Source organism: Symphodus melops (assembly GCF_947650265.1).
Source record: "Symphodus melops genome assembly, chromosome: 16".
In the NCBI taxonomy this organism is placed as follows: domain Eukaryota; kingdom Metazoa; phylum Chordata; class Actinopteri; order Labriformes; family Labridae; genus Symphodus; species Symphodus melops.
In genome coordinates, this window is record NC_136706.1 from 826176 (window position 1) to 853691 (window position 27516).

At 46.6% G+C, this 27516-nt stretch overlaps 3 protein-coding genes across 9 annotated transcripts in view; 1 reads left to right on the top strand and 2 right to left on the bottom strand.

Moving 5' to 3' along the window:
• Window positions 1-725: 725 nt before the first annotated feature.
• LOC306836591 (interleukin-6 receptor subunit beta) lies at window positions 726-9589 on the top strand (the record flags this gene model as incomplete). Its single annotated transcript, XM_079363765.1, has 12 exons — window positions 726-735; window positions 2881-3077; window positions 3256-3397; window positions 4879-4967; window positions 5038-5248; window positions 5348-5536; window positions 6037-6168; window positions 6310-6471; window positions 6798-6938; window positions 7041-7122; window positions 7317-7398; window positions 7617-9589. The coding sequence occupies 12 exons, from the start codon at window positions 726-728 to the stop codon at window positions 8067-8069; spliced, it is 1890 nt and encodes a 629-aa protein (XP_079219891.1). The 3' UTR covers window positions 8070-9589.
• Window positions 9590-9609: 20 nt separating this feature from the next.
• On the bottom strand, window positions 9610-17861 carry srek1 (splicing regulatory glutamine/lysine-rich protein 1). 3 transcript variants are annotated; one of them, XR_013780924.1, is made up of 12 exons: window positions 17248-17861; window positions 16962-17095; window positions 14038-14153; window positions 13805-13960; window positions 13364-13542; window positions 13146-13276; window positions 12971-13067; window positions 12778-12882; window positions 12541-12612; window positions 12333-12447; window positions 11230-12129; window positions 9610-11162 (listed from the first exon to the last, which is right to left on the bottom strand). XR_013780924.1 is itself a non-coding variant. In XM_079365055.1 (11 exons), exons 1-11 carry the CDS (start codon window positions 17373-17375, stop codon window positions 11986-11988), a joined length of 1377 nt encoding a protein of 458 aa, XP_079221181.1. In that variant the 5' UTR covers window positions 17376-17861; the 3' UTR covers window positions 11179-11985. The 3 variants fall into 3 exon arrangements, 2 of the variants coding, with proteins under 2 accessions (XP_079221181.1, XP_079221182.1); XM_079365055.1 differs by lacking the exon at window positions 9610-11162 and having other exon boundaries at window positions 11179-12129; XM_079365056.1 differs by lacking the exons at window positions 9610-11162; window positions 16962-17095; window positions 17248-17861 and adding exons at window positions 15284-15434; window positions 15621-16149 and having other exon boundaries at window positions 11179-12129.
• Window positions 17862-18511: 650 nt separating this feature from the next.
• erbin (erbb2 interacting protein) overlaps window positions 18512-27516 on the bottom strand; it is a 50836-nt gene continuing 41831 nt past the window's right edge. For 2 of the 5 annotated variants that reach the window (XM_079365028.1, XM_079365030.1), the window contains 9 exons: window positions 26703-26817; window positions 26356-26530; window positions 24815-26276; window positions 24495-24638; window positions 23259-23315; window positions 22720-22887; window positions 22460-22552; window positions 22288-22362; window positions 18512-22143 (listed from right to left, as the gene is read on the bottom strand). In XM_079365028.1, the coding sequence (XP_079221154.1) occupies window positions 22036-22143; window positions 22288-22362; window positions 22460-22552; window positions 22720-22887; window positions 23259-23315; window positions 24495-24638; window positions 24815-26276; window positions 26356-26530; window positions 26703-26817 (2397 nt within the window). In that variant the 3' untranslated portion in view covers window positions 18512-22035. The remainder of the gene's footprint in view (window positions 22144-22287; window positions 22363-22459; window positions 22553-22719; window positions 22888-23258; window positions 23316-24494; window positions 24639-24814; window positions 26277-26355; window positions 26531-26702; window positions 26818-27516) is intronic. The other 3 variants (XM_079365031.1, XM_079365032.1, XM_079365029.1) reach the window with 2 other exon arrangements.

Here is a 27516-nt window from a genome sequence, read left to right on the forward strand (position 1 = left end):
TATAATCTATCTATCTATCTATCTAGCTAGCTAGCTAGATAGATAGATTATTGATCCCAAGGGAAATTCATATACGAGGAATTTGTCTTTGTGTGTTGGTGCGAAACAGAAAAGCTTACAGTAAAACTCAACAGTGGTCTTTTTATTTCCAAACCAAGTTTCTTACTTTCCCTGAAACTTGAGAGTCAGAGCAACCGAGAGCTTCAAAAACGTCTCATCTGAATTTATCTAAATCAAACCTCTGATTCAAAGTGAAAGGCACCATTTGTTCCTGTGAAGTCACTATGACCAAAAAAATTCTTTGAAAGCCAGAAGAGTTCCTGATCATTTCACACAGCTAAAGATCATTTTTTTTATGTTTTTGAGTCACATCGAGCATGAGCAGTTATCAGCAAACGCTCAAACACAAGGAGGGATCACGAGTCCGGGCAGCGTGTTTCTGTGAACGCACCTCCTCACCAGAGTGTTCGTGTTCTTTGAGTGTTTAAATTCAACGTCTATTTGAGGAAAGAAGAAGTTGACACTCCGGGGGGGGGGGGGGGGACTCTACCGTCAGCTTGTTGTCTGTTTATGAATCCTGTGAGCTGTGACCGAGCGTGTGTCCCCGCCCCTCCTCACCCACAGTATATCTCTCCTCATTCACCGTGTGTGGGATGTGAACAGTAGCAGGTTGCCTTGCGAGAGGTCTTTGAACCCGCTCTCTTGGTTTCACTCTTTCAGGCGACATGGTCGGCTGTACATTTCAGTTAGATTTTTCACACCAGCAATTTTCAGGCCATTCACATATTTCTCTGCTCGGTGAGTTCTTCGTTTGTTTCTCCTCTTTTTACAATTTTTAAAAAAAAATGACTCAAAAGGTGTTTACATGAAAACATGAGGGCAAAGTTGATCTGGGGATGTTTCCTTTTCCTTGTGATAAATCGGATCAGCTGTACACAATTGTTTTATTATAGGAACTATTTTCTACGGAAGCCCTGAAGGGAAAAATCCTGATTGATTCTCTGTCTCTCTCCTTTTCTTACGATGTAAGCGAAGGTGCAAAATGTTGAGCTAAGTGTCTCCGTTTGACCTGAACCTGTGACAAACGAGGAGAAAACAAATTGTGTGAATGCACAAATTTTTTTGTAGTTTGTTGGAAAAAATAAATAAAAATAAAGGTCTGCTAATTTTTCTAATTAAAAATAATATTTTGACAAATTTCAGCGTTATGCAGCTGATGTGCATGAAACTTCCCGTTGGGACTGAGAGGACAGATTGCATTAAATTATTAATTAATCAGTACGAGACCTTCATCAGGAGAAAAGGAGTTTGCTTGTTTATCATAAAGTTCATAAAGAGAATAAACTTACTGGAAAGAAAAGCTGAACGCTCCCCGTCCTGTTAAGAACTCGTCCTAAAAAAGGGAGAATAACACAAACTCTTTAAAACCTTCAACCTTTTAATATTTACTTTTTTTCCCAGAAGAATAAATCAGATATTTTTAAATATTTGACCGAATCTCATTTTTAATTTTTTTTTGAAAGGTTAATTTGTGGGCTTTTCTTTCGAGGCAGGGCAATAGATCATGTAGATCAGGGGTAGCCAACCCTGGTCCTCGAGGGCCACTATCCTGCATGTTTTAGATGTCTCCCTCTTCCAACACACCTGATTCAAATGATCAGGATCGTTATCAGACTTCTGCAGAGCTTGATGACGAGATAATCATTTGAATCAGGTGTGTTGAAGAGGGAGACATCTAAAACATGCAGGATTGTGGCTCTTGAGGACCAGGGTTGGCCACCCCTGAATGTAGATCATGGAGAGGGAGATGTTGCCACAGACCGTCCCACTTGGACCACCAGACTACTTAACTGCAGCTAGCCCTCGCCCCCCTCTTATTTAATATGTTAGAAAACTGTTTTCAAACTTAACTTGTGTATAAAAGCTGTTTGAGTCAAGGACTAGAGAGAGAAGAAGAAGAAGAAGATACTCTCTGATTATTTGGGTGTCACGTGAGCGTTTTTAGATCTTGTTTTGGTTTCACGCTGGAGCTCAAAGTCGACATCTACTGGATCAAGAAAAAAAAGTGTTTCTGTCATCAACATGACATCGTCTGCTGTCTGAGGCAGATCTTTCCTAAAGTGACCTCTCTGTTGTTCACATCGAAGGTTTGACCCTGGCTTACTGCGCTTCACTCTTCTCTTATGTCCGAGCATCTTCAGGTACCATTATGTTGCTTCATGTCCGCACATTAACCATGATTAGTTGTTGTATATGTTTATGTTTCTTTCTTTTATCAAGTTCCAGTGAACTGCAAGTCAAAGAACATTTCTTCATCATATGAGCACTGTCAGATCCAACCGGGTAAGGAAACATCTCGCTTATCTTCTTTGAAATCAGGTTCGTCGTCACCACGACTCACGTGCACCACCGCGTATCGTTAACTCTCTCAGGTGGAGTCCATGCTTTAGATTGCTTCGGGAAACATCACTCCCTTGGAGTTAAAACCTGCCAGTGGAAACCTGGAAACGGTTCATGGAAAAACACGTACACGCTCATCGTACGACAGTGAGTTCCACAAACTCCTCAGCCCGTCCCACTCTCCCAAGTTTGGAAAGTCAATCATCATTTTAGTCTGTTTCATAACCAATAAAAAAAGAACTTTGAATGGTTTTTAACATCTTATTCTTTCAAAACATTCCCCTCTCTAGAAACACGTTTTGCAACGCTCACTTCAACATCAATAAATTCTTTAAAAACATCGGATTGTTTGAAAAACACGACGTGACAGTCGAGGTTTTGGAAAACAGCGAGTCGAAGAATTGCACAAAAGCAGTTTTCAGCGCTTCTCCAGGAAGAATACGTGAGTTTAAAAAACACAACTGGCGTCTTTTTTTTAAGTGAAAAAAACTTCTGACCTGATTAAACAAGTATCTCTGTTTCCCTGTAATTCAGTGCGGTGCGCTCCATATAATGCGACGTTCAGCCGCCACTCTGGAGGACTTGATCTGAACGTGAGCTGGAATAAGAAGGAGAGAACGGTTATATCGTATTACTCTGTCAGATATAAACCACGAAGCAGCCCGATATGGAGCGAGGTAAATATTCGTATTACATTTTTAAACTGAAGTTATTCATATTAAAGATGTCTTCTTCTTCTTCTTCTTGGGAGTCTATTCATTTGTTCTACTGAAGCGAAAACATTTTAAATTCAACACAAAATGTCTGTTTATCAATAACATCTAAATTGATTCGTAACATGTTTTATTTTAACAGCCTCTCCTTCAATGCAAAAATGGAGCGAGATGTAAGGTGGAGAATCTAACCTCATCGTTGGACTACAACGTACAGATTCGGTGTGTCACAAATAAGAAGTGCTCGCAGTGCGTCTGGAGTGAAGTCTACACTGTCCCAGAAGGTCAGCTTGCTTTATTCTTTAAACTACCAAAAAACGCGTCAATGGTGATGAGATAGAGAGTTTGACTCATAATTAGGCAGAGGAATCGTAAGGTTACGATGTCTGCGGTGGCAATCGTAAGGTTACGATGTCTGCGGTGGGAATCGTAAGGTTACGATGTCTGCGGTGGGAATCGTAAGGTTATGATATCTGTGGTGGGAATCGTAATGTACCGATGTCTGTGGTGGGAATCGTAAAGTAACGATATCTGTGGTGGGAATCGTAAGGTATCGATGTCTGTGGTGGGAATCGTAAAGTAACGATATCTGTGGTGGGAATCGTAAGGTTACGATGTCTGTGGTGGGAATCGTAAAGTAACGATGTCTGCGGTGGGAATCGTAAGGTTACGATGCCTGTGGTGGGAATCGTAATGTTACGATGTCTGTGGTGGGAATCGCAAGGTAACTATGTCTGTGGTGGGAATCGTAAAGTAACGATGTCTGTGGTGGGAATCGTAATGTAACGATGTCTGTGGTGGATATCGTAAAGTAACAATGTCTATGGTGGGAATCGTAAAGTAACGATGTCTGTGGTGGGAATCGTAAAGTAACGATGTCTGTGGTGGAATCGTAATGTAACCATGTCTGTGGTGGGAATCGTAAAGTAACGATGTCTGTGGTGGGAATCGTAAAGTAACGATGTCTGTGGTGGAATCGTAATGTAACCATGTCTGTGGTGGGAATCGTAAGGTTACGATGTCTGTGGTGGGAATCGTAAAGTAACGATGTCTGCGGTGGGAATCGTAAGGTTACGATGCCTGTGGTGGGAATCGTAATGTTACGATGTCTGTGGTGGGAATCGCAAGGTAACTATGTCTGTGGTGGGAATCGTAAAGTAACGATGTCTGTGGTGGGAATCGTAATGTAACGATGTCTGTGGTGGATATCGTAAAGTAACAATGTCTATGGTGGGAATCGTAAAGTAACGATGTCTGTGGTGGGAATCGTAAAGTAACGATGTCTGTGGTGGAATCGTAATGTAACCATGTCTGTGGTGGGAATCGTAAAGTAACGATGTCTGTGGTGGGAATCGTAAAGTAACGATGTCTGTGGTGGAATCGTAAAGCAACAATGTCTGTGGTGGGAATCGTAAAGGAACGATGTTTGTGGGGGGAATCGTAAAGTAACGATGTTTGTGGTGGGAATCGTAAAGTAACGATGTCTGTGGTGGATATCGTAAAGTAACGATGTCTGTGGTGGGAATCGTAAAGTAACGATGTCTGTGGTGGAATCGTAAAGCAACAATGTCTGTGGTGGGAATCGTAAAGTAACGATGTTTGTGGGGGGAATCGTAAAGTAACGATGTTTGTGGGGGGAATCGTAAAGTAACAATGTTTGTGGGGGGAATCGTAAAGTAACAATGTTTGTGGTGGGAATCATAAGCTAACAATGTGAGAAACGATGGATTTGAAGAATCTGATCATATTTCCCTTCATTTTACAGAACTGACATCACAGCCTGTCGTTGTGCATCTTGGAGTGACGGACATCGGCAACCGAACGGGACAACGGCTGCTTTCTTTATCGTGGACGGTAATTTTACACGTTTACATCCACAAGAGAAACACAACCTGTAAAAACTAAAATAACACTTTTATTTTAGTTTCCTGCCAAAGCGACAAATAACAGCTACCATGTGACCATTTGGAAAGCATCCGGAGAAGAACCATGTGAGCGGATCACCACCACTAGCTATACTACGGTCCGACTGATTCTCTCTTATTCAGCTTATTATCTCAACATTAGCACTTTCAACAACGTTAGCACCTCCCCAGTTGTGAGTCGGATTATTCCACAACAGGAGAACGAGTCCAGTGAGTATGAAACCATGATTTAGAGAGCGGCCTTTTTAATAAAAAGGTTAGAGCTAGGCTAGGCTAGTAAAGTTGTTGTTTTTACATTTGACCTTGCAGGTATGGATGATCTGAAGCTGAGTGTGGAGGTCCACAGCAGTACATCTTTCACCATCCACTGGAAAGACAAAAGTCTCATCAAAAAGTACGTCTGCTACTCCGTGGAGTGGACGAAGAAGGGACATAAAACGGCGTACACGTCCTTCTATCAGAAAGAAAACAACTTCAGGACTGTTTCTTCTTTAACAGGTGAGTAACATCGTCACATATCTTGAGCTGCAGTGGTCCCTGAAATCCTGTTTACACGTTCCTCTTCTGCTTTTTCAAGAAGAGACTTGTGTTTTGAAGATCAACGAATCGCTGCCTCAACGGATTTCACTTGAAGGGAGTCCGATGTTTTGGCACAAAGTGGAGACCCTTTAATTTGCATCCTGAGTCTGACCTTTTAAATTCCATTTCCTTACACGGAACAATGAGAACACTATAACTCCAATGAGTGGATTATTACCATTAAAGGCAATTTAGTGCAATTAAAACTCTCACTCCTGCACATAATTACATGTAGACTAATGTCATAATTACAGGTATTTTAAAGTCGCTCTGTACCGTGTTGAAGCTCGATTGCTGCCTCGTGCGAGTGCATCCGAAGTTGAACTATATTTATAGAAAACTCAGGAAGTGAAATGTGTGAATGCACATGTGCTCAAAGCTTCCTGACCTTCCTTTTGTGGTTGTTTTTTGACAAACAGAGCCTTTGGAGCCCTACAAGAGATACAGCGTCACTCTGCACACGCGTCCATATAAGGACACCTGCAACATGAAGCGTATCAACAACAGCGAGAGCACCTATGGGACGACACAGTTCTACTTCAAGCAGGGATGTAAGTACCAAGTTCAGGAGAATCCTTTATCTGGGGACCATCCATGTTTGTTGATGAACCACATCAAGAGCAATCCTGCATGTTTCTTCTTATCCTGTCCATAATGTGAAAGTCTGACTTGTTGACATCGCTCTCCTGAAGCTCCCGTCAGCGCTCCTGTAAACGTGAGCAGCTTCAATGTGACCCTTCATTCGGCAGTGCTTCAGTGGTCGCCCATCCCGCAGGAGGACGTCCGAGGTTTCCTGTTGGGTTACATCATCCACTACACCGAGTACCGCCACACGGGGACAAGTGTGGAGACAAGTTAGTGTAATCCACTCAAGACTGTATCTAATGTACAGGGGCGTGTCCGGGGGGGGGGGGGGAAATCTGATTTGCAACCCCAAAAATCCTGTACTGTGATTGGCTATTTGCCCCGTCAGAGGCGGGACATGTGCATAGGAAAGTAATGAACTCTGTCTTAATGAGTTAAGACAACCTGCTACAGTAGACTGCATAAAAATGAAGTCAAACTATTTGGAGCATCACCCACTGAATTCACAGGTCACAAGCTCCGCCTCCTCAGTGTTAACAGATGTAACCTGGGTCCAAACAGAAAAATCAGAAATGTCACTCTTTGACCTTTGCAGATATAACACTGGATCCAGCACTGACCGCGTATCGACTGGAGGACCTAGAAAGTGAAACAGCATACAAAGTCCAGCTGTCGGGTTTCACCGAGGCGGGAGAAGGCGTGCTGAGCTCTGAAATCTTCTTTAAAACAAACAACAGTAAAAATATCTGTCGGACAACTTTTTAAGTGATATTTCTATCAAGTAAACACAAACCAACAAGTTTGTTTGTTTTTCTGCTTTTGTTCCCATTTTTACTAGATTATTCAAATCTCAGCAGCTTTATCACAGTTTTTGCAGTTCTGGCCGTTGTGCTGATATTCGGATCTCAGATAATAAAAAGGTACCCAAGTCTTTGATGTTGGGGGGGGGGGGGGACACACACAATCTAATACGATGACAGGTTACCAACACAGACTGGGGCCGAGTGTTTCCCCCTCACAGAAACAACACGCATGTGCAAAGACGTGACGATGTTACAGCTAACTGTCTTAACCATAATAATAAAATTAACTCTTCACGACCTTCTTTACCAAGAGCGAAACTCCTCCTGTGGCCAAGAATACCCAACCCTGGAAAGAGTCACGCGATGCTGAAAATGGAAGGACCACGTGAATTGGTAAGTGTACAACAAGAGGAATAATACATGAAAGGTATGATGGGTCATTCAGAGTCCATGTCCAGTCTATCAAACCAAACCAAAGTGTCCCTCCCTCGGCGTTCATCGAGTTACCCCATCGGTGGCTCCGAGCCGTTACTCCGACTGATCTCCTCTCAGAAATACAAAAATTCTCTTTATTTAAGTTGAACTGAAGTTTCTGTTTTCTCTTCATTCAGGAGCTTCTGGAGTCAATCAGCCCCCTGAAGGTAGAAGAATGGGAAACGAGCTCTTTCCAGATAGTTAAGAGCGAGGAGGTGATTCCTGATTGCACATCACCTTTAACTTTACCGTTTCTACACGACTTGGAGGACCGGGTCGACCAATCAGGAACGACTTGCGATTGGATCCCATGTGGCGCCACCGAAGACAACCTTCCGGATATCACAGCGGAAACAAACTCGGACATCCTAAAGACCGACCTCCTGAGCTCCACCTTCGCCTTTCCGTTGGGATATACAACGATGGAGATGTTTCAGCAGGTCACGGTCCCGCCTGGAGCCGTGCCAGCGAGTGTTACTAAAGCCACGGAAGGAGAGGCGGAGGATAAAGACTTGACCCCGGTGACGTCAAGGATGGACTATGTGGGGCAAATTAGTACCAGTCCCATCTTGTGGATGAAGTCTCAGTGATGTCGGTCAAAAACTTTACACTACTCAGGAGATGTCCGTTTTTAAAAAAGGAACTACGGGAAATTAAATGTTACTTAAAGGGGAAGTATTCTTTCGCCTCTTCCCTCTTTTCAAACAGCGCCCCCTGTGGTCTAAATGAAACATCTGAGCTTTGGTCCAAATATAACATGAATCAAGCAGCAGAGCAGGTTTGTGACCCTGTAGAAACCAGCTCTCTCTGAACGCTCCGTTTTGGTGTGTGTCTCTTTAAATACAACAAGCCCCGCCCCCTGACTTTTCTCTGTAGACACAACTCGTTCCCCTGGAGGGAATAAAAATGGCCGACCTCTGCAGAAGTTTTACGCTAGGCTGGAAGTGGAATCCATGAGTGGAGGTATTTAAGGAGGGGTGGGGATTATTATTATTTTTTTACCAGAATCCCACTGTGACATCACAAGGAGAGCACATCTGAAACGGAGCATTTTTCTCTGTGTTGTCAGACTTCTACAGACCATAAACAAAGGACTGGATGGATTTATTTCACATGTTGTGGGTCAGTAGACTCTCAACATAAATGTTCAAAAACATTGTAGAAGTGGATTTTTTCATGATGTGTCCCCTTTAAGTAAAAGTACTTTACTTGAGTAGAATATTTGAGTACTCTTAGTCATTACATTACAGACACAACGTAAGCATTGATGCGACATATTTGTAAAGAGTCTCTTTATTGAGTATTTTTGGAACAATATCAGAAGTTTTGATAAGATTCAAAGAGGATCACAAACAAACATCCAAGCTCTTCAAACACAGTTTCACCAAACCTTTAAACCAAGTCCCAAAAGCAGAGTCCGAGTGCCCAACCATGAGCGAGTGTTTTTACTGTCCAAACTTTACATAGCAGATAAATGGATATAAAAAAATAAAATTCTTCACATACTATCGGTTGTGTTGGAAATGCCGTTTTTTAACTTTTATTACAGATTCACTACTTCCTGACTAAAGCTTTGCTAGCACTAAAAAAAGCAAAAAGACCAACGTCGAGCTTCGTAAAAGCCATAGAAGTGGAATTTGGCAAAGTCAAGAAGTCTTTTGTGCATGATTTCACACATGCTCAAAACTCCTGAAAATATCCCGAGGGTTTTACAAATGAACCTCTTTCACTTTGCCTTTTTTTTTTGCAGTCGAAGTGAAAAATATTTGGGAAAATTCACAGCGAGCGAGCGAGCGGGTGGAGTGGAGGACTTTCACTTAAACTGAGCAGTTTGATCTTTGTGCAATAAAAAAATCAAAAGCTGCTTCACAATCTTGAATCTCCTGAGACCCTCCCATCCGTCTCCCGTCCGACAGAGAACGCTTCACACGGCGAGGGAAGCGTGCCAATGAGCAACTCTCAAAGTATTTTCAGGAGTGCACGTGTGCAAACAGCTCGAGTTTAAAAACGCGTCCGGCTTAACGCTCGTTTCTCTTCGACCACGTGGGGCGAGTTCGCACAAGTATTTAAACACAATCACATTTACTGCAAACTGCACCCCCCGCCCCCCCCCCTCCAAAAACCCCCCCCCCCCATCTATTTCATCTATTTGAAAGAAAACACGAAAGTCCCAACAATGTTCATTTTATTCTAGCACTCATGACAGCCTGCACGATACTTTGATAGAACATCTCAGATATTAAACATTGTTGACGATAAATCCAAGTTGCATCTGTAAATAAGTCTCCGTGTTTTATTAGAATATTCTGTACAATCTGAGTCTAGGCACTTTTTGACCCTTCTGAGCTTCCATGCAACTACTTGACCTTTTAAAATTCTGCTGAGCGTCGTCCAGACTGCGATTAGAGATTTGTTTGCATCGCTCTTCCTTCGTGCAGCCCGACCGATAAATCAGCCGGCCGACGTGTCGGCCGATATCAGCAAATCCAGTGACTATCATTATCGGCCATTTTTTTTATTTTAACTCTGATGCACGCCGATTTAGTCACCAGACAAATAGCATTTAATTTTGAGCAGGTAGCAGTTCTCTGTCACCAGCAGAGGGCGCTGTGTGGATTACAACAAACGCCACTCTCTCTGCAGAGTGTCGAGTGGTGATGCACGTTCGCGCTCCGTTACTTTCCAATCGAGTGACCATCTTGTCTTCATTCTAAATCTTTTCCACGCATTTGACGACAGAGCGACGATGGACATCGGCCGATTTATCGGTATTGGACGTTTACGATGTAGATATCGGTATCAGCCGTGAAAATCCCGATATCAACCGGGTCCTGTGAGAAACATTTTGAGATTGATTCTGAACGGAGCTGGAAACCAACGGAGGAGGAAACGAATCAGAGCGACGTGGGAGCGATGACGTAGCTTTGATAGCCTAGCCTAGCCTAGCCTAGCGGCTGCATGTTGTACCGGCGTGTAGACGAGAGGGTGAAAGTAAAGTATCTCTACAGATCGAAGATCAAAGCACAAAAAGATATCGGTACCTGATATTCTTTCTAATGCCTTATATCGGTCCGGCCTGCATTGTTTCATTACACAGTTAATATATAGATATATTTTTTTTTTATCTCACAGCATTACGACAAAAACATGAAGCTCTGAAATGTGAAGTAAATGTACAACAACGCGAAGTCAAACCATGTTCACACGTCAACCACGTGAGAGACGCCGTGTTTCTTCTTCTCTCTAAGAAAAACGTGTCAGAAACAAAACAAACAAACGAGAAGACGATTCTGCAGTCTTATAATTACAGCACAAGCAATAAAAAAAAAAAAAAGAACAGCGCTCTGGCTTCCACACGAAGGAGGAAAAATAGCACAAAAAAAAAAAAAGGGCACTTCACTGACCGGGTAAATCGTCCTCTTCGCCCACAGAAAGGTCAGACGAGCGTTTCGGCATCAGCAGATAACATGTTCAGTGTTTAAAAGTGGGAGGAGGGGCAGAACGACGAACCTCGTTACAGAGGGGCGTGTTTATCTCTCGACCTTATATGGTCATGATTAGGACGTCGCTGATATGAACTCTGAGTGTGCAGGAGACGCTTAAAGCAAGAATGTGAGACACGCGGCTTGAACTCGACTCCTTCAGGTGAGAGGGCGGAGTCTTCAGGATGGAGGAGGCGTGGCCTAACAGCAGTTTGTTTCGGTTTCATGCTGGAGCTCAATGGCGACACCTGGTGGATCAAAGAGTCGCACATTCTTCCTTTAAACAATAAAGCGTCACTTCAATCATTACTTTTTATTACGTTTTTTTTTTTTTGTTCATCTTTTGCACGATACGAGACGTTCAAGATGAGAAGGTCCAAATATTATTTACTGAGATGACGAACACTGATTCGGAAATTTCAAATCATTCCAACAAAAACAGGATTTTTAGACTTTGGAGTGTTTCGCCCGACGCCCTCTGGAGGGATTTTTATTTATTTTTAAAATGAGGTGAAATAAATGCACGCACACAAAGACGAAGTGAAGTCGTGTTTGGGAGTGAAGCAGGAGCAGCTCGTCCTGCAGGAGCGGCTCGTCCTGCAGGAGCGGCTCGTCCTGCAGGAGCGGCTCGTCCTGCAGGAGCGGCTCGTCCTGCAGGAGCAGCTCGTCCTGCAGGAGCGGCTCGTCCTGCAGGAACGTTTCTAAAGAGAGAGAATCGAGACGACACAGTATCTGTTTTCCTTAAATGATTTTATCCCTCTTGAAAAGTCACTGTAAACTCTGAAATGTGCGAGGTGAGGTTATCTGTGCCGTGCCGAGCGCTCGCCCGGCCTCCAGGTGGCGCCGTCCACCAGGATCCTCGTGTTGCTGTAAGAATCAGGAAGTACGACTGGAGAAGAAGAAGATGACGACGACGCTGGGTAAACTCCCGTCTTCGTGCGTACCCACCTGGTGGGCGTCGCCGTCGTCTGATGGATCCGTTTCCACGGTGATGCTGTTGACAGTCACTCACTCACGCGCCGTCTCACGCGTGCTCCTCGTGGCGAGTCTTGTAGCTGCCGTTTTGCTTGTGGCGCGGCGACGACGTCACGTCGCCACCGAGCCCCACCGAGTCCTCTCTGTCGCTACCGAAGTCTTCTCGTTCGTCTCGGCCGAAGTCTCTGTCGAGCTGAAGAAACAACCGCGTGAGACATCAGAGCAGACGTGGACAATACAGGACGGGAGAAGGTCAGCGGTGACGACTTCCTGCGGCGTTAAAAGAAAGCAGGAAGGAGCCACGCTGACAGACAGACACAGCAGGTTAAATCATCGGGCTACACGGCGAGCGGGCGAGCGAGCGAGCGAGGGAGGAGGGGAGGAACGCTTCGGTACCTTCATCGCTCGGGTCCTGCTCTTCATCTTGTCCTCGTCTCTGCGGCTCCTCTTCCTGGACGTGGAGCGCTCCTTCCTGTCCCTGCTGCGCTCCCTCCTCTTCTCTTTCTTACCTCTGCAAGACGACACGGCAAAAACAACAAATCAGGAAACGAACAACGAGACGAAGACGAAGTCGTCGGGGACGAAATCGAGGACGAAGATTTACCTTTTGGGGGACGGGGATCTGACTTTCCTCCGGGGGCTCCTGGAGCGGTCTTTGCTCCTCCTCTTGTGGCCCCTGATGAAAACACACAGAGAGCTTCTAAAGGTTTTACATCACAAACATCGGACCCACCTGGGGGGGCGGCGGGGGGGCGGAGTCTCAAACCCGTCCTTTGGTTCAAAAGAGCGTGTCGGGTTTGTTTAAAAAAAGAAGTTTCCTTTCTTTCTTTTTTTTTTTTACCTCGAGCGACTGCGACTGTGTCTCCTGTCTTTGGAGCGTGAGCGCCTCCTGTGGCCGCCTCTGGAACTGTGCGAGTCGTTCCTCGGCCACGACTTCTGTGGCGGTCTGCTCAAAACAGAAAAAAAAAAAAAGAATTAAATCGAGCTGCTAAATGAAAACGAACGCCAGCGTTTCCACCGTGGAGTCGGCGTACCTGTGTTTCGATCGCGACCTTTTCCTGCGCGTCCTCGAGTGCGAGCGGGAGCGGCGTGGACGTCTGGATCGACTGGACGAGCGCTTCTCGATATCGGCTGGAGTGAAAGCAGCAGAGTCAGAACCAGACACGACTCTCGTTACTGAAACCCTGACAGACGTTTGATTGGTCGTACCGGGCTCGATGGCGGCGGCGATGGTGGACTGGGCTTCCCTCACCCGCTTCATCACGCTCTCCAGCTCCTTCGCCGCGGCCTGCGGCGTCAGCTCAGGAGGCTTCACGATGGCGTTGTTGGAATGATTCACCCTGGGAAAAAAAAGCAGAACAGCTCGTTCAACATCTCTTCATTTTCGCCGCCGCTCCTCGAGTCGTTCTCGTGAACAGGACGCGTACTTGAGGGGCCGGTCTCCGAACATGACCCCGTTGAAGGTCAGCGCTCTGTTCACCGAGTCCTGATCCACAAACTCCACGAAGGCGAAGCGCGTCGGCTGAGTCTCGTCTCCCGCCATGCGCACAAACTTGACGTCTCCCACCTGCTTGAAGAACTCCAACAGCTGCTCCGCCGTGGTCGTCTGCGAGGGGAGGAGCCACCGTTACTTTTTTCTTTCTTTCCAGAATCAACTCCTCGCCGTGCACGCTCGCTGCACGGTGAGCATCGACTCCTCGCCGTGCACGCTCGCTGCACGGTGAGCATCGACCTCGCCGTGCATGCTCGCTGCACGGTGAGCATTGACCTCGCCGTGCAGCGAGCGTGCACGGTGAGCATCGACTCCTCGCCGTGCACGCTCGCTGCACGGTGAGCCTCGACTCCTCGCCGTGTAAAATCAGCGTTACCTGTGAGTTCAAGTTGCCGACGTACACGGTCCTCCTGATCTCGTCGACCTTCGAGGGATCCACGTTCCCCATGAGCGGGGGCTGAGCGAGGGATGCCGCCGCCGCCGCCGCGGGCTCCAGGACAGCGGCGAGCCGATTCACGACAGGAAGGTTCAGCTGCAGGAATAAAACAGGTCGGATTGATCCAGATGTTTGCACCGTGTGTTCTTATCGGACTCGTGTTTGGGACTCACGTTCTGCAGCGGCGCCGGAGTCGGGATCGGCAGCAGTCCCCCTCCAGGAATCAGACTGGGCACCGGGGCGGCGGGCGCCAAAAGAGACAAGGCCTTGGCCTCCTCGGGAATCTTCCCTGCAGGACAAGAAGGCGGACGTTAGTGGAGTCGTCTCTGTCGGCACACGAAGCCCACAGTGTTCTACTAACTCTGATTCTACGCTTCTGTTCAGTCACACTCGAATGGTTTAAAGCTAACTGCTCAGAGAGAGAGAGAGAGAGAGAGAGAGAGAGAGAGAGAGAGAGAGAGAGAGAGAGAGAGAGAGAGAGAGAGAGAGAGAGAGAGAGAGAGAGAGAGAGAGAGAGAGAGAGAGAGAGAGAGAGAGGAGAGAGAGAGAGAGAGAGAGAGAGAACACTTTGATGCATGGGTCACCTGTGCTGGAAACATATTGGTCATGAACTGTACGATATCAAGCATGGGGCGCTTTCCCGTGGGGGGGGGGGGGGGGGAGGAGTGTGGGAGGGGGGCGATCGTTTTTTCGTAGAGTTGGAAAGGTGTGCAACACAAGACAACCCCATTGGCTGCATCACTAATAGCACACAGGACATCAGATACAGAGAAGAACAACAAGTTTAGGAAGTGGAGGAAATGTTAGCTGCATAAAAAAAAAACCAACAAACCAATCAGGACTTTTTTTTCTCGTTTCGACTCGAATAAAATCTTCTGCTTCAACGTCGAGAAGAGTCGCCTACGTTTATCACCACATGAGAGTTAATCTAACAGTCCTGCTGCTTTAAAGGTCACATCCTCCTCATCTTCAACACGCTGTTTTCTGTGTCTGTAGCTTTAAATATGTAAATGAGCTGTGTCTGACCACGCCCCCTCTCTGGAAGGGCTCGGGTGTACTCGCTGCTTTCTGGCTCCATGTCCTATTGTTTACGGTGAGAAGGCAGACTCAGAGGGAAAGAGTGTCACCCACCTGGGGGAGGGGCTACTGCCCTTTGTGATGTCATAGAGGGAAAGACTAGAGACACATGTTAGAGTTGGAGGATTTTAGTATAAAATGTGACCTTTAAAGAAACATTCTCAGCAGGAACGACGACGCAGAGAATTCATTCACGTGTAACGAAGTTTTAAAAGCAAAGCAGAAAGTTTGTGACAGATAAACATGAAGTTTGTTTTTTTAGCACAGAAGGAAAAAGTGCGAGTAGAATCGTTTTTTTGTTTTGTTTCTTTAACAGGTAAAGTTTGCATTACTGGGTCTCACTTTCAGAGCGTCTAGCCCCCCCACTATGGAGGAGGTGACAAGACAGTAAAGTGTTAGTGATCCTCCTAGCTTCCACATGTGTGACACACATCCCCACCCGGCGGTATCGCCGTAGCAACCTGGACAGAATTCAATCACACACAAGCTGCAGCTGTAGTGGAAAGAGAGAGGGGGGTGGGGGGGTTGGACAATAATCAAAAAACAACAAAAACAAAAAATAACAAATAGAAACAACAACGCTAGAGATTTAAAAAAAAAAAAAAAAAAGCAATATTGTAGTTTCTGGGTAGAGACAGGAGAGAGTGGACAACATGGGAGAGTATGAAAGGAAACAAACCAAAAAGAAAACAAAATCAAAAAAGAGACAAGGTGTCCATCTTGGAAGGTTCAGCGGGCTATTCTCCTGGTCACATCCCCCCCTTGAAGGCTGCGTTGGCCCGATCGGGGATAGTGGCTTGGAAAACAATGCCTGACTCAGGCTAGTGTAGTGTAACAGCTGGGCCAGTCTAGTCATCTGATATGCACACATAATCACACAGAAAAAACATACAGAACCAAATTAATAAACTCAGTATCCATCCAGCACCAAGTCACCAGGACAAAAAAAGCATCAGGTTAGAGGTGACAGCATTTCTTTCTGTTCTGACTCTACACATGGAAACACCAACAAACAACAAAAAAAAAAAAAAGGTGGTGGGGTGGAGGGGAGGTTAAAGGAAACGACCACCAAAAAAAAAAAAGAGACAAAAATGGTTTTGAGTACGCTGAGCTACCGTCGACTTGATTAATGGAAATACTCATCCGAGAGAGTACGACGAGATTAACCCTCCAGACCCCACGACTTTCACACACACACACACACACACACACACGTCAAAGTAAGTCTAGATTTTGCAAGTCGTCATCAACAATGAGAACCGCGAGGTAAACTTGGCGCTGGTTTGAATGTTACACCGAGGTCCAGTAGTGCCGGACCTGTGGTGCCCTCACTGGTCAAACGAACTGGACTTACTTTAGTTTGTTTTTTTGAAAGCTTGTTCTGGCGTACGACGTTCCCAATGCCAACACTCCCCCCCACCCCCCCCCCCCCCCCCCCCCATGAAGCTCCTCTGAATCAGGACGTAGGAGAACTAGATCTCGGCGTTATGTGGACGAACATCGGCTGGCGATGTCGGTCAACAAGGCCGATGAAGAGCAACTCGTGCTCTCATTTCTTTCTTTAAAAGACGAACACCTCGGTTAGTTCCTGACCTTTTTTAAAGATCCACTCCTGCCCTCTTCCTTTTTTATAACAATCATTTCTGATTGAAAGGGTTTCTCAACCAAACTTAAATTTATGCTTCATTTTCAGTGAAAGGACGCAGCATGGACCCAGCGAGAGGGGTCTGGAGGGTTAACCTTGAATTGGATGGTTTATACATGCACTCTTTGATACAGCACAAAAACAAACCTTGACTGGGTGCTGAATGCAAAAAAAAACTATCTGAATAATTGGTATTAAAGGTGATACAACCGGTGCACGCACTGACGTCATTAAAACAAAAAATACCCAGGGTTCAAAGGTCAACCACAACAGCAATAAAGGGGAGGGGGTGTTGGGTGAAAGGGGGGGGGGGCATTGATTGCATGTCCACTGAGACAAGTCATTGCATTATATGAACACATGTGAAGCACTCACCTTCTGCACATGGCACCACTATCAGAGCTCTGTCTACAAACACAGTGTTGGTGAGATGTTGCGCCACTCCAACACTGGAGGGGTCTCGGTACTTTATATAACACACTTTGGATGAGAAGGACACAGGCCCGTTGCTGTAAGGAAGAAGAATCGAGAACATATACAGGCTGGTTAGTTCATTTTGTTTGCGCGCTCAGATGTTTGAGATTTGCGGACATCCGCAGAAAAAGGCCGCGCATCCTCGGGTTTTCCTAGCTAAAGCCACGCCGGCGGAGGTCGCTCTTACTCGGGCGGGTAGAGCCGCAGCTCCTCGATGTCTCCCAGGAAGCCGAACAGAGTGCGCATCTGCTCGCTGCTCACGGCCGAGGAGAGGTTGGTGACCTGGACGACTGCGGTGCCCGGGATCCCGCTCATCGTGTTCAAGTTTCGTGTTTTATTATTGTTTTTTATTTTTTTTTAAAGGATAATTTTTTAAGGCAGAACATCCAAGCTAGCGGAGCGAGAGGCTCACCGGCTTCCCTCTCGAAGTCTGGGTTGCCAGATCTCGTGAGAGAAACAAGCAAACCAGGTTTCTTCTAATAGATAATACACACCCAACTAGATACAACACAATTTAACCTTCTGAATTAAACACTCTGGTAACATCTGACCCAATCATTTTAATGTGCACACACAGGATAAAAACCTCCAAATGCCATAACAGATTTATCTGTAAATGCATCGTCTGCTGTGACATGACGCCCCTACATTTGAAGTGCGCACCTATTCAGGTCTTTACGGTAAAGCTCTGGGGCCGAGCAGGAGTGAGAGAGAACATTAATCTGCTTTTCTAAACAAACGTGCTAAATGCTGAAGATTTAACATAAAACACGCAATGATGTATACGTGTATGAAACGGGAGCAAACAAAACTGTGAAGGTAGTTTAATAAGTATGATAAGCTTCTACCGCCCCCTGCTGGACGAGACGACACTGCATTCGTGCCGCGTTAACAATGCACTGCACAGATATTCCACCAGGGGGCAGAAGACACCGAACAGGGTTTTCTAACATTTAATAACCTCTTATTTTGTGGTTCATTTTTTTAAATGAAATTGTGTTCAAAAATTCAGCAGGTGCCAGACAAACTTGGCTAACGATCGAGGGTTCACCGCTGATGGAGCAACTAGCCCAAGGGCAAGTCGGACATATGGCCAGAGGAGCTGGGAATCAAACCCTTGACCTTCTGGTTGAGATGACCAGCTCCAGCACCGGGTCACAGTCGCCCCCACACTTCCCTGCAGATGAACCAAATGAAGACGAAGCAATCGTTGTTAAAGAGCATTAGTTTTATTTTCCACAGGTTACTTCAGAAAGGAAATTATGTACAAAATCTGGAATGTTGGATAAATGCATCTCAATCATCTTCATCATCATCATCATCTCAGTGTGGCTGTCTCCAATAAAAGCTATACATTAAAACAGACGCCTCTGCATTGCAATTTATTGCTGGTTTTACAATCGCAAGTCACTAATGCTGTTATTCATTTCTTTCTCAAATGTCTTTTTTAATTTTTAATTTTTTTTAGAATATTTACAATTTGATTAGTACGGTCTAAAAAAACCACAGAAGAAGAATGCTAAATAAATAAGAGTACGGGAGCGCAAGAAGAAGCAGACTGTCGTGGATGAAGAAAATGTGAAATTTTTTTTTTTTTTTTTTTAATCTCCCAAGATTGTCTACGATGTCAGACCCCCCCCCTCCTCCTCCACCGCCGCACCCCCCCCCCGCCATGAGTATAAATAAAACGACCACGACCCCAGAAAGATTTTAAACCCTACTTTAAAAAAAAAATGCGAACAGAAAAATTAAAAAACAAAACATACAAGCAACAATTCATGTGTGAAAAACACTCAAATGTTCAGTGAAGTCATTTTTTTTTTTTTTACTCTGAAAGATTTTTTACGAATTTTAAAAAGTACAACTTGATTAGAAAAAAAAAAAAGACTTAATTTAAAAGGACATCTTTTTGTCTTTAAGGATTTTTCAGTCTAAATTTCAGAGCACAGGATTCTATTTAATGTGATTTTATAATTTAAAATTATGAACGAGTTGGACTTTTCTTTTTTTGCATTGCTCAAGAAGTTAAATTTTTGAGGGTGAAAAAACGCCGATAAAACTGCAAAAAGGCTCAAATGGTTCTGACAACAATGCAGGAAATATAAATCAAGCTAACGGCCATTTTGTGCGTCAGAAATAATCCGTACGTCACATTGCGTTCGCAGCATCAGTAATTATTCTTTAGCTGAGCTGCTCGTCAACCGCCGCCTTCACCGGTTGGATATCAGTCAAATTTCAGCGCTCTCGACCATCACATGTATGCTTTATGTATAGTCTACACGTTTATAATTTGGGCTGCAGTACCCATTTTAACCACAAGGGGTCAGCGTGACATACTGCTCCTTTAAGGAGAGCGACATGAGCGACCGTCTCTTCACCGATATTTCATCCGAATGTCGCCAAACATCGAGTGAAACCATTTCAGCCTCTTAATGTTATAAACTTTTTATTAGCCGACACGTTTTGAAGCCGTCGTCTTCTCGCCAATGACCTCACTTCCTGTTTCTATTTGTCAAGCATTCACTGAATTTGTTTATCGTTTTCCATCACAACAAGATTTAGTTTTGAGCGCAAACATCGGGGGAGTAGTAGAGTCGACAAATCTGCCGTAGAGACATTCAGGAAAACGCCGTGTCAGGATAAACGCCTTTTACACAGCACACAAATAATTTAGTGGTCACGGACGTGCGGCGTTTGAATTCATCGTTATGGGAAATGTATAATTGGCGTTCTTTTTCTTTTTACGTCGTCACTAAAAAGATATTTACAAGTGGATTCAAAAAAGAGAAAACTTCAACGCGATCGATTGAACGTTTTTTTCGGGCTTTTTGAGCGACGTGTCCGGGGGGCCGATCTTCTCCCGTCATGTGGGGTGATGTGTGCGTTTAACCACAACCTTTTTTTTCCTCACATTTCTTCGACGATCATTCTGAGATGTCGTTTGTGGATTCATGGAAATCAAATCAACAAAAAGAAGAAGAAGAAGAAGAAGTCCTCGGGGGGTAAACACACAGACATTCACTTTTTACACAATGCAGAGACCATTTTCTTTTTAGCACTACCGTACATCGTTATATCTGCTGTGCTAATTCATTACAAAAAAAAAAAAAAAAATCTTTTCACATTATAAAAATCATGTAAAATCACCAGGGATTACTAAAAGCTTGTGTGTCGTTTTAAAAACGTGATCCGATGAGGCTTTAAATATTGCTGTGAAGCCGTTAACGCCGCTGGACGATGGTGATTACGTGAATATTGCTCGGGCTCCGGGGTGAACGCTCCTTCCCCCCCCCCCCCCTTTTTTTTTTTTTTTCAAACAGTTCAAGGTCTTATGGCACTTTAACAACTCGCTTCTCCCGACTCGCCTCTCTGTACAGCAAAGAGAGAGAATTTAAAAAAACGGATGGATAATGAGGAGTAAAAACAAACAAACATGATAAAACTTAAAAAAGGCAAACGGTGGTTATCTCCCATGTAAGATGTTGAAACCATCTCTCGCGTCTCATTGGCCGCCTTTTTTATTTACGATGAAGCCCTTACAAAATACAACACGCGTGAATGATTCATGATCGTTACTCGAGTACCTTTCTAACGCCGTCTCTCCCGCACTTTGTCCTTCTTACCGCCAGTTTCTAAACTTGCTTTGGTTAGCTAGCATCACTGCTAAAACGCCGCTCACATCTGTCTCGCACTGAAAAAAAAGGAATAACTTACGACAGTTTGGGAAATGTTCCGTCTCCGCTTTCTGAAAAGAGGAAGATCAGAGCGAGTGATCGATGTAAGAAAAGGCGGGAAAATCAAACAAACCGCCGCTCGGTCATTTTGACCTTTTTCTTCAAAGGGTTTTGTGCTGATTTCTTCGTGCTTTGCCGCCAAGTACCCTCGGACTCCTCGCAAGTATAACAGATACATGTTGTCATGACGACTCGTCTGTTTGTGAGCTTATAAAAAAAAAACAAGACGTCAGATTTAAAAGTTGGGTTCAAGAAGACTTAGCATGTATGCTAGCTTGAGCTAGCCGGCTGCTAGTGCGCCGATCTCGTCTCCACCCGTCGTTCGATATTCTTTTCACTTCGCCGTGTTTTACTGTAAACAAAAACATTTCCCAAAATGTCTAATCTTCTGACTGGCAACAAGTGACGCTGAGCAAACAGCCGACACCTCTTCCACTACGTTCTCCCGCCTCGTCCGACGATCCCGCTCTAAACCGAGCGCTTCTTTTTTTCCTGCGTCCACACGCCGGGGCGCAGGGAGCGGTCCGGTGAGGTGATATGAAGAGCGGATGCAGTGAGGACAGAAGTAGAGGTGTGTGTGTGTGTGTGAGTGTGTGTGTGTGTGTGTGGATGATTTCCTCTTTTACAAGAAGAGAAAATAAAATAATCTCTCTGGAATCAAACCGCTCCTCGATCGACATTCGTCTCCACAGGAAAAATCACGTAACATCGTCCTCCGAATATGATCGCGTAGCAGACCGGAAAACGGTTTCAACATCTTAAATAAAAAGTTTAAAAAAAAAAGAAAGAAAAAAGGCAAACTGTATGAAGAATAGAGGGAGCCCTGCCCCCTAGTGGTCAACTCACCAACTGCAGAAATAAAAACCTAATTCATGATAAAAGGACTTATGTGATTTGGACTTAAAAAAAAAAAAAGATCTGTACAGAGACCACAGTAATTATTTGCTTCAGGTCATATCTTCAGTTTCTTCTGTATAAAAATATAGATACCACAGTGATGGCCTTTTGAGGACTCGTACTTGCAGAGGTTATGCCGCCGCCGCTGCTGTCGTCTCGCTTCGATCCACTACATTCAGTGGTTTTCCCCCGTTCACTCAAGGCTATAAAGATAAATAGTCCTTACAGGTGTCGGCAGAGCGGTCTCCTCTGAGTATAAAAATATGAGAGTTCGTCCGTTTGTCTCTCTTCTCGTGTCCCCGCCTCCGACCCCGCCCCCCCCGTCTTCAGAAGTCAGCGGAAGTCTACGCTTGCATTTCTCTCACGATAGTCAAATCCACAGTGTTTGGAAATGTCTTCAGCAGGGACACCGCGTTCCCATGATCGATGTTCACAAAGCTGTATCCATTCGCCTGAGAGCGAGAAAGAGCGAGAGAAAGAGCGAGAGAGAGAGAGAGAGAGAGAGAGAGAGAGAGAGAGCGAGAGAGAGAGATTAGTATTTTGTTGGCGGAGCGAACGAGCATCTGGTGGAATTGAGCGGTCAAACAGGAGCGTACCTGAAGGATTTTATCTCCAGGTTGAAGAATCTTGGACGCAGGTCCCTCAGGTTGAACCCTCGTCACAAAAATACCCTGAAATTAAAAAAAAAAAAAGCAGAAACTCAGTCAAACATTGTAAATATTCAAATCTGGCTTCATGACGGGAGGTGTCAGAGGAGGAGATATTTACAAAGTCGTCTGGACGAAAGGGGTTTCCCCGGCCTCCCACTCCTCCTGATATACTGAAACCCAGCTCTGGATTCTTCTCCAGTTTCACACGGATCTGAAACACACACACACACACACACACACACACACACACACACACACACACGCTGCCATCAGTTTATTTTCACACATCTAAAATGAGTCAGGAGGAATCACAGCCGAAGGAACGAACGAGTCCTTTAATAACGCCGCAGCACATCCCGCTCTCTTATGTGAGTTCACCTCTTGCTGCATGGTGTCGTGCTGGACGCGAGGGGGCCCCGGGGGCTGATGGGAAACTTTGAGCATCAGATAATCAATGAGCTGCTCTCGGGAAGGGTGGCGAGCCATCGGAGCCTGACTCATCTGAGGGCGAGCGGAGGGGCCCATCTGACCGTTCATCAAAGGCACCTGAGAGACGAAAACATGTTAAACCTCTTCAAAGCTTTTATGAATCAAAGGAGCAGTCTGTAACTCTGACCCCCCCCCCTAGTGTTTAAAATGGGTACTGCAGTCTACATTTTAAACATCACAGATGTTCAGTCATATTTTGTCCTGCTGCGTTTCCTTCACATCTCAGGACGGAAACGTTGCCAACTTGTTCGTGCAAAATTGAAAATTCGTTGACTGCAAGTTGATCATTTTCAAATTTAACCAAATTTAGCGAGAAGCTTTTATTTTGGTTGCAGAGATATTTGCACGGAGGTCGAGCGTACAGAGCATCACATATACATATATATATATATATATATAAGTGCATGTCTGGTTATGATCACACCTACTTTTCTGTGGGGGTCCAGCGTGTAACTCTGCTGCCCTTGAGGAACAAACACATCATCCTGAGAGGAGAGAGAGTTGAAGGATTATTAGCAGCGTGTCCTCGCTTCACCTCACTGAAACTCACTTACAGCAGATCAGCCCGGACCGATAATTAAGACGCCGACGTGAACATTTGTCACGTCTGCTAACGGCTTTAGGGCGGTGATGTGTTGCATGGGGGAGGGGGGGGGGGGGGGGGGGGGGTTACATCTGATTAAAATGATGAAAAGCTCCGATTAAACTCTGCTTACTTTCTATTCAGACGCTAAGCAGCATGTGATTCTCGATTACAGCCGGGAGATAAAGTCGATCTTTAAGGTTAACTCGAGTACAGAGAGGGGGGGGGGGTGGACTCTACGGATTCTAACACACACACACACACACTTTTCTAACTCTCTGAGACGCACACTTCTTCCCCACTTACCGTTGGCCAACATGGTTTCAACTCCACATAAAAAGCGAGAGGTTAAAAACTGAAGAGTTAACAGAGCGGTGAGGATGAAAGGGGAGAAAACAAGATGAGTTAGTTTCTGCACAGCGAGGTCGGGGGGCGGGGCTTGTTTTGTACCATGCATGACACCCGAATGTCCTTCAATACTCAAGACAGGAAGTCAGCTCGGCTTTCATGACCACCTCAAATTTGATTTCTTTTCTGTGCGTCCGTTTGAGAGGCAGGATATCAGAAAGAGTGGGAGGAGCCACAGGTCGAATTCGAGCCCCGGCCGGACACGCTTAACCACGAGGCCACAGGAGGCGCTTAATGCTGCGTTCGTGCGCTCCTCGGAAAAGTCGTATCTCTCGACTTCAGTGCGTTCACTGTGTGTTGTATAAACTTTGTGTCCCTGCATGAGCTCGTATTCATTTTAAACCCGTTCTGTTTGAGGTTAAATGACGATAACAGCCGAGTTGATTGATTTCTCTTCTTCTTTCATGAAGCCACAAAACCAATTGGACGATGGTACAAAACAATCAGAAAGCCTTTTTTTAGCGCTACGCTAGGAGGAGCTAAAACTCCAGGAGGAAGTCAGACACAGAGAGAGAGGGAGGGGGGGGGCGTACAAGGACAGGTGAAAGATGGCTTCTGAGAGTCACTTCTCAAACACAGAGGAGAGGCAGGAAGCTTCTTCTACAGGGGGGAGTGAAACTAGCGAAGGAGCAGGAAGCGCAGGTTTAGCATGGCGCTAACGTCAGGTACTCACGCAGAAGCCCAGCGCTCCGTAGGGCTGTCCGTCCCTCGCGCTAAACGAGAGAGAGCCTTGGCTGGCATGCATTTCCCTACAGCTGCCGTGTTGAGACCAGCTCAGAGGAGAGTTATTGGAATTATAGGAGCGAGACAGCGCGTTCTGAACAACGGGGGGGGGGGGGAGACGACCAGCAGCAAACCGTAAGGTCATGCAAATCCACCCAAACGAGCGTGGACATAGAAGACAAAACAAAGGCGTTTACAGGCAGACGTGCGTTGGCATTCACATGAGTTAGTACACTTTATATTTAAGCATCCAAACGCTTATTTTTTTACCTTCTCCATTTTCTTGGCCTCGATGTGCCGCATCACTTGGTCTCTCCAGTCCACTGGCACCCGTCCTCCTCCGGCGCCCGCCGACACCTGTCCCGGCCCGTCCAGCAGCGAGTGCTCAGACTTCACCCTGGCGTTGTTGGGCCTCCTGCTGGGGCTGCCCTGCTGGTAGTTAAAGTCGCTGACCGACATGGTCCGCTCTGGAAGCTCGTGGGGCTGCGGCCTGGCGCTGGCCGGCCTGGACGCTCCGGGCACGTCGATGCTGTAGGTGCGGGCGGAGAGCGGCCTCTGCATGGCCGTGCTCATCGCCAGCGGCCCCCTGGCGAGCGTGTGAATGTCCCTGTACGTCATGTATTCCCCCTCGGGCAGCTGCATGCGCCTCGGGTCGCCCATGGAGGCCGTGGACGCCGTGCTGCTCTGCCTCTGCAGCGTGCTGCTCCTCACCTGGCCCGAGTGCAGCCGCTCCATCGCCCACATGTCAGCGGGCGGTTTGGGGCCCATCGGAGGCCCCCTCTGCTGAGGGTACGGAGGGGCCTGGTTACGGTTCGAGTAGTTGGTGTTGGCCAGAGAGTGAGGAGGCGGAGGGTAGCCTTGGTGCTCGGGGGGCACGGGCGTCCTCTGAGCCCAGACGCCGTCTTTCGGCGAAGCACTGCTCGTGTACTGGATGTTGTACTGTGGCGGCGGGATGCCCATCGCCATGCTGGAGGAGACCGGGTATCTGCTGGTGCTGGCAGGCGGCTTGGAGGAGGAGAGCAGGTCTGAGGAGGACGCAGAGGAGTTGGGGTAGATCTGCAGAGACTGGTCGTTGAGTAACTGACTCGCCGACTTGCTCCTGACGATACTTTGTCCCTGCGCTCCCGGCCCGGGCCCGACTCCGCCAGCGTCATAGGCGTCGCCGTCCCCGTCGAAGGAGTAAATCTTCAACCCTCCCGATTCGATGTTGCCGACGCTGTGCGACTTCATCACCTGCGGGGGAAAGCATCTTTTCTCCGGAGACAGCTCCTCTGTGCTGCGAGACAGAGACATGTCACTGCTGGCTGTCACGCCTGTCGACGCCACATGCCCGCCAGACGTCTCCACTCGCATCGCCGGGCTGTTCACGCAGTCGCTCACCTGCTGGTTTCCATTCAGAAAATGCTCGTTGCTGAAACCCTGTTTACTCTCAAAGCCCTCTTTTGTTATCGCTCCATTTTTGGTTTTGTCCGCCGCGTCCAGCTGAGTCATGTTGTCGGTCGGCAGCTTGGACACGTTCATGTTGATCTGGTCCCACTTGGTGTAGGACTCTCCCACGCCGTTGTTGATGAACGCCAGCCTGGCCTCCATGGAGAGGTCGTAGTCGCCCATTTTCTCCGGCGGCGTCTGCTGCGTTTTCAAAAGGGCTTGAAGGGACGTCTCCGAGCCGTTGCCGTTGTGCAGGAGAGGCGTGGTGTCCTTCGGCGGCTGGTTCATGTTCTCGTCTTCCTGACTAAAAACAGAAGAAGCGTGAGATTTGGAGCGGAGAGCGTGCGCTCTGTGACCCGAGGCGGGCAAAGACGGGGACTGACCGTGTTTTGGGCAGGAAGGGCGTCTTGGCCTCTCGCTCGGGCGTGCACAGCGAGTTGTCCTGACTGCTGTCCGTGGTCAGCGACACCGAGTCGGACATGCGCGATGGAGACGAACAGTTGCTGTTGTTCTGGTTGCTGTTGGCAACCGTCTCGTCCAGCAGAGAGTCGGCGTCATCTGTGAATCACATGAATCAGTCAACGCCAGCCTTCAACTTCCCTCTGAAATCGTATCGGAGATCTTAAAAAGTTCCTATTTTAGGAGTCTTTCTCCGACGGAGAGAAAGGAGAAGCAGCCGAGGCCACCGGCTGAGAGAGAGAGAGAGAGAGAGAGATTAATCTACCTTTACCTTTTTTGTCCTTACTTAAAGTCACGATTTTCGGCTGGTTGATGGAAATCTCAATGAGAGGAGGTCTCAGCTCCGCAACCTTCATCTCCTCTTCATCAGACAGCTCCTCAGAATCCTGGAGGACAAAGACAAGCTGTGAGGAGGAGGAGGAGGAGGAGGAGGAGGGGGACGACGAGTAGAAGTCGAAGAAGAAGAAGAAGGAGAACGAGAAGAAGAATGAGAACGAGGAGGAAAAGAAAGAGAACGAGGAGGAGGAGAAGAAGGAGAACGAGGAGGAGAAGAAGAAGGAGAAGGAGGGGGAGGAGGAAAAGAAGGAGGAGAAGAAGGAGAACGAGGAGGAGGAGAAGGAGAACGAGAAGGAGGAGAAGAAGGAGAACGAGGAGGAGGAGGAGAAGAAGGAGAACGAGGAGGAGGAGAACGATGAGGAAGAGGAGAAAGAGGAGGAGGAGGAGGAGAAGGAAAACGAGGAGGAGGAGAAGAAGGAGAACGATGAGGAAGAGGAGAACGAGGAGGAGGAGGAGGAGAAGAAGGAGAACGAGGAGGAGGAGAAGAAGGAGAATGAGGAGGAGGAGGAGGAGGAGAAGAAGGAGAACGAGGAGGAGGAGGAGGAGAAGAAGGAGAACGAGGAGGAGGAGAAGGAGGAGGAGAAGAAGGAGAACGAGGAGGAGGAAGAAAAGAAGAGAACGAGGAGGAGGAGGAGGAGAAGAAGAAGGAGAACGAGGAGGAGGAGAACGAGGAGGAGGAGAAGAAGGAGAACGAGGAGGAGAAGGAGAACAAGGAGGAGGAAGAAAAGAAGAGAACGAGGAGGAGGAGG

What these genes read in the sequence shown, in the direction of transcription:
- srek1 (XM_079365055.1), bottom strand. Translation starts at nt 17,375, where the DNA reads ATGAGCGGGATCCCGGGCACCGCAGTCGTCCAGGTCACCAACCTCTCC. An exon ending in CTCCGGCGCCGCTGCAGAAC is followed by an intron (nt 13,961 to 14,037) that starts GTGAGTCCCAAA and finishes TTATTCCTGCAG; the next exon opens with CTGAACCTTCCTGTCGTGAA. An exon ending in CACAGTCGCAGTCGCTCGAG is followed by an intron (nt 12,613 to 12,777) that starts GTAAAAAAAAAA and finishes TGTTTTCATCAG; the next exon opens with GGGCCACAAGAGGAGGAGCA.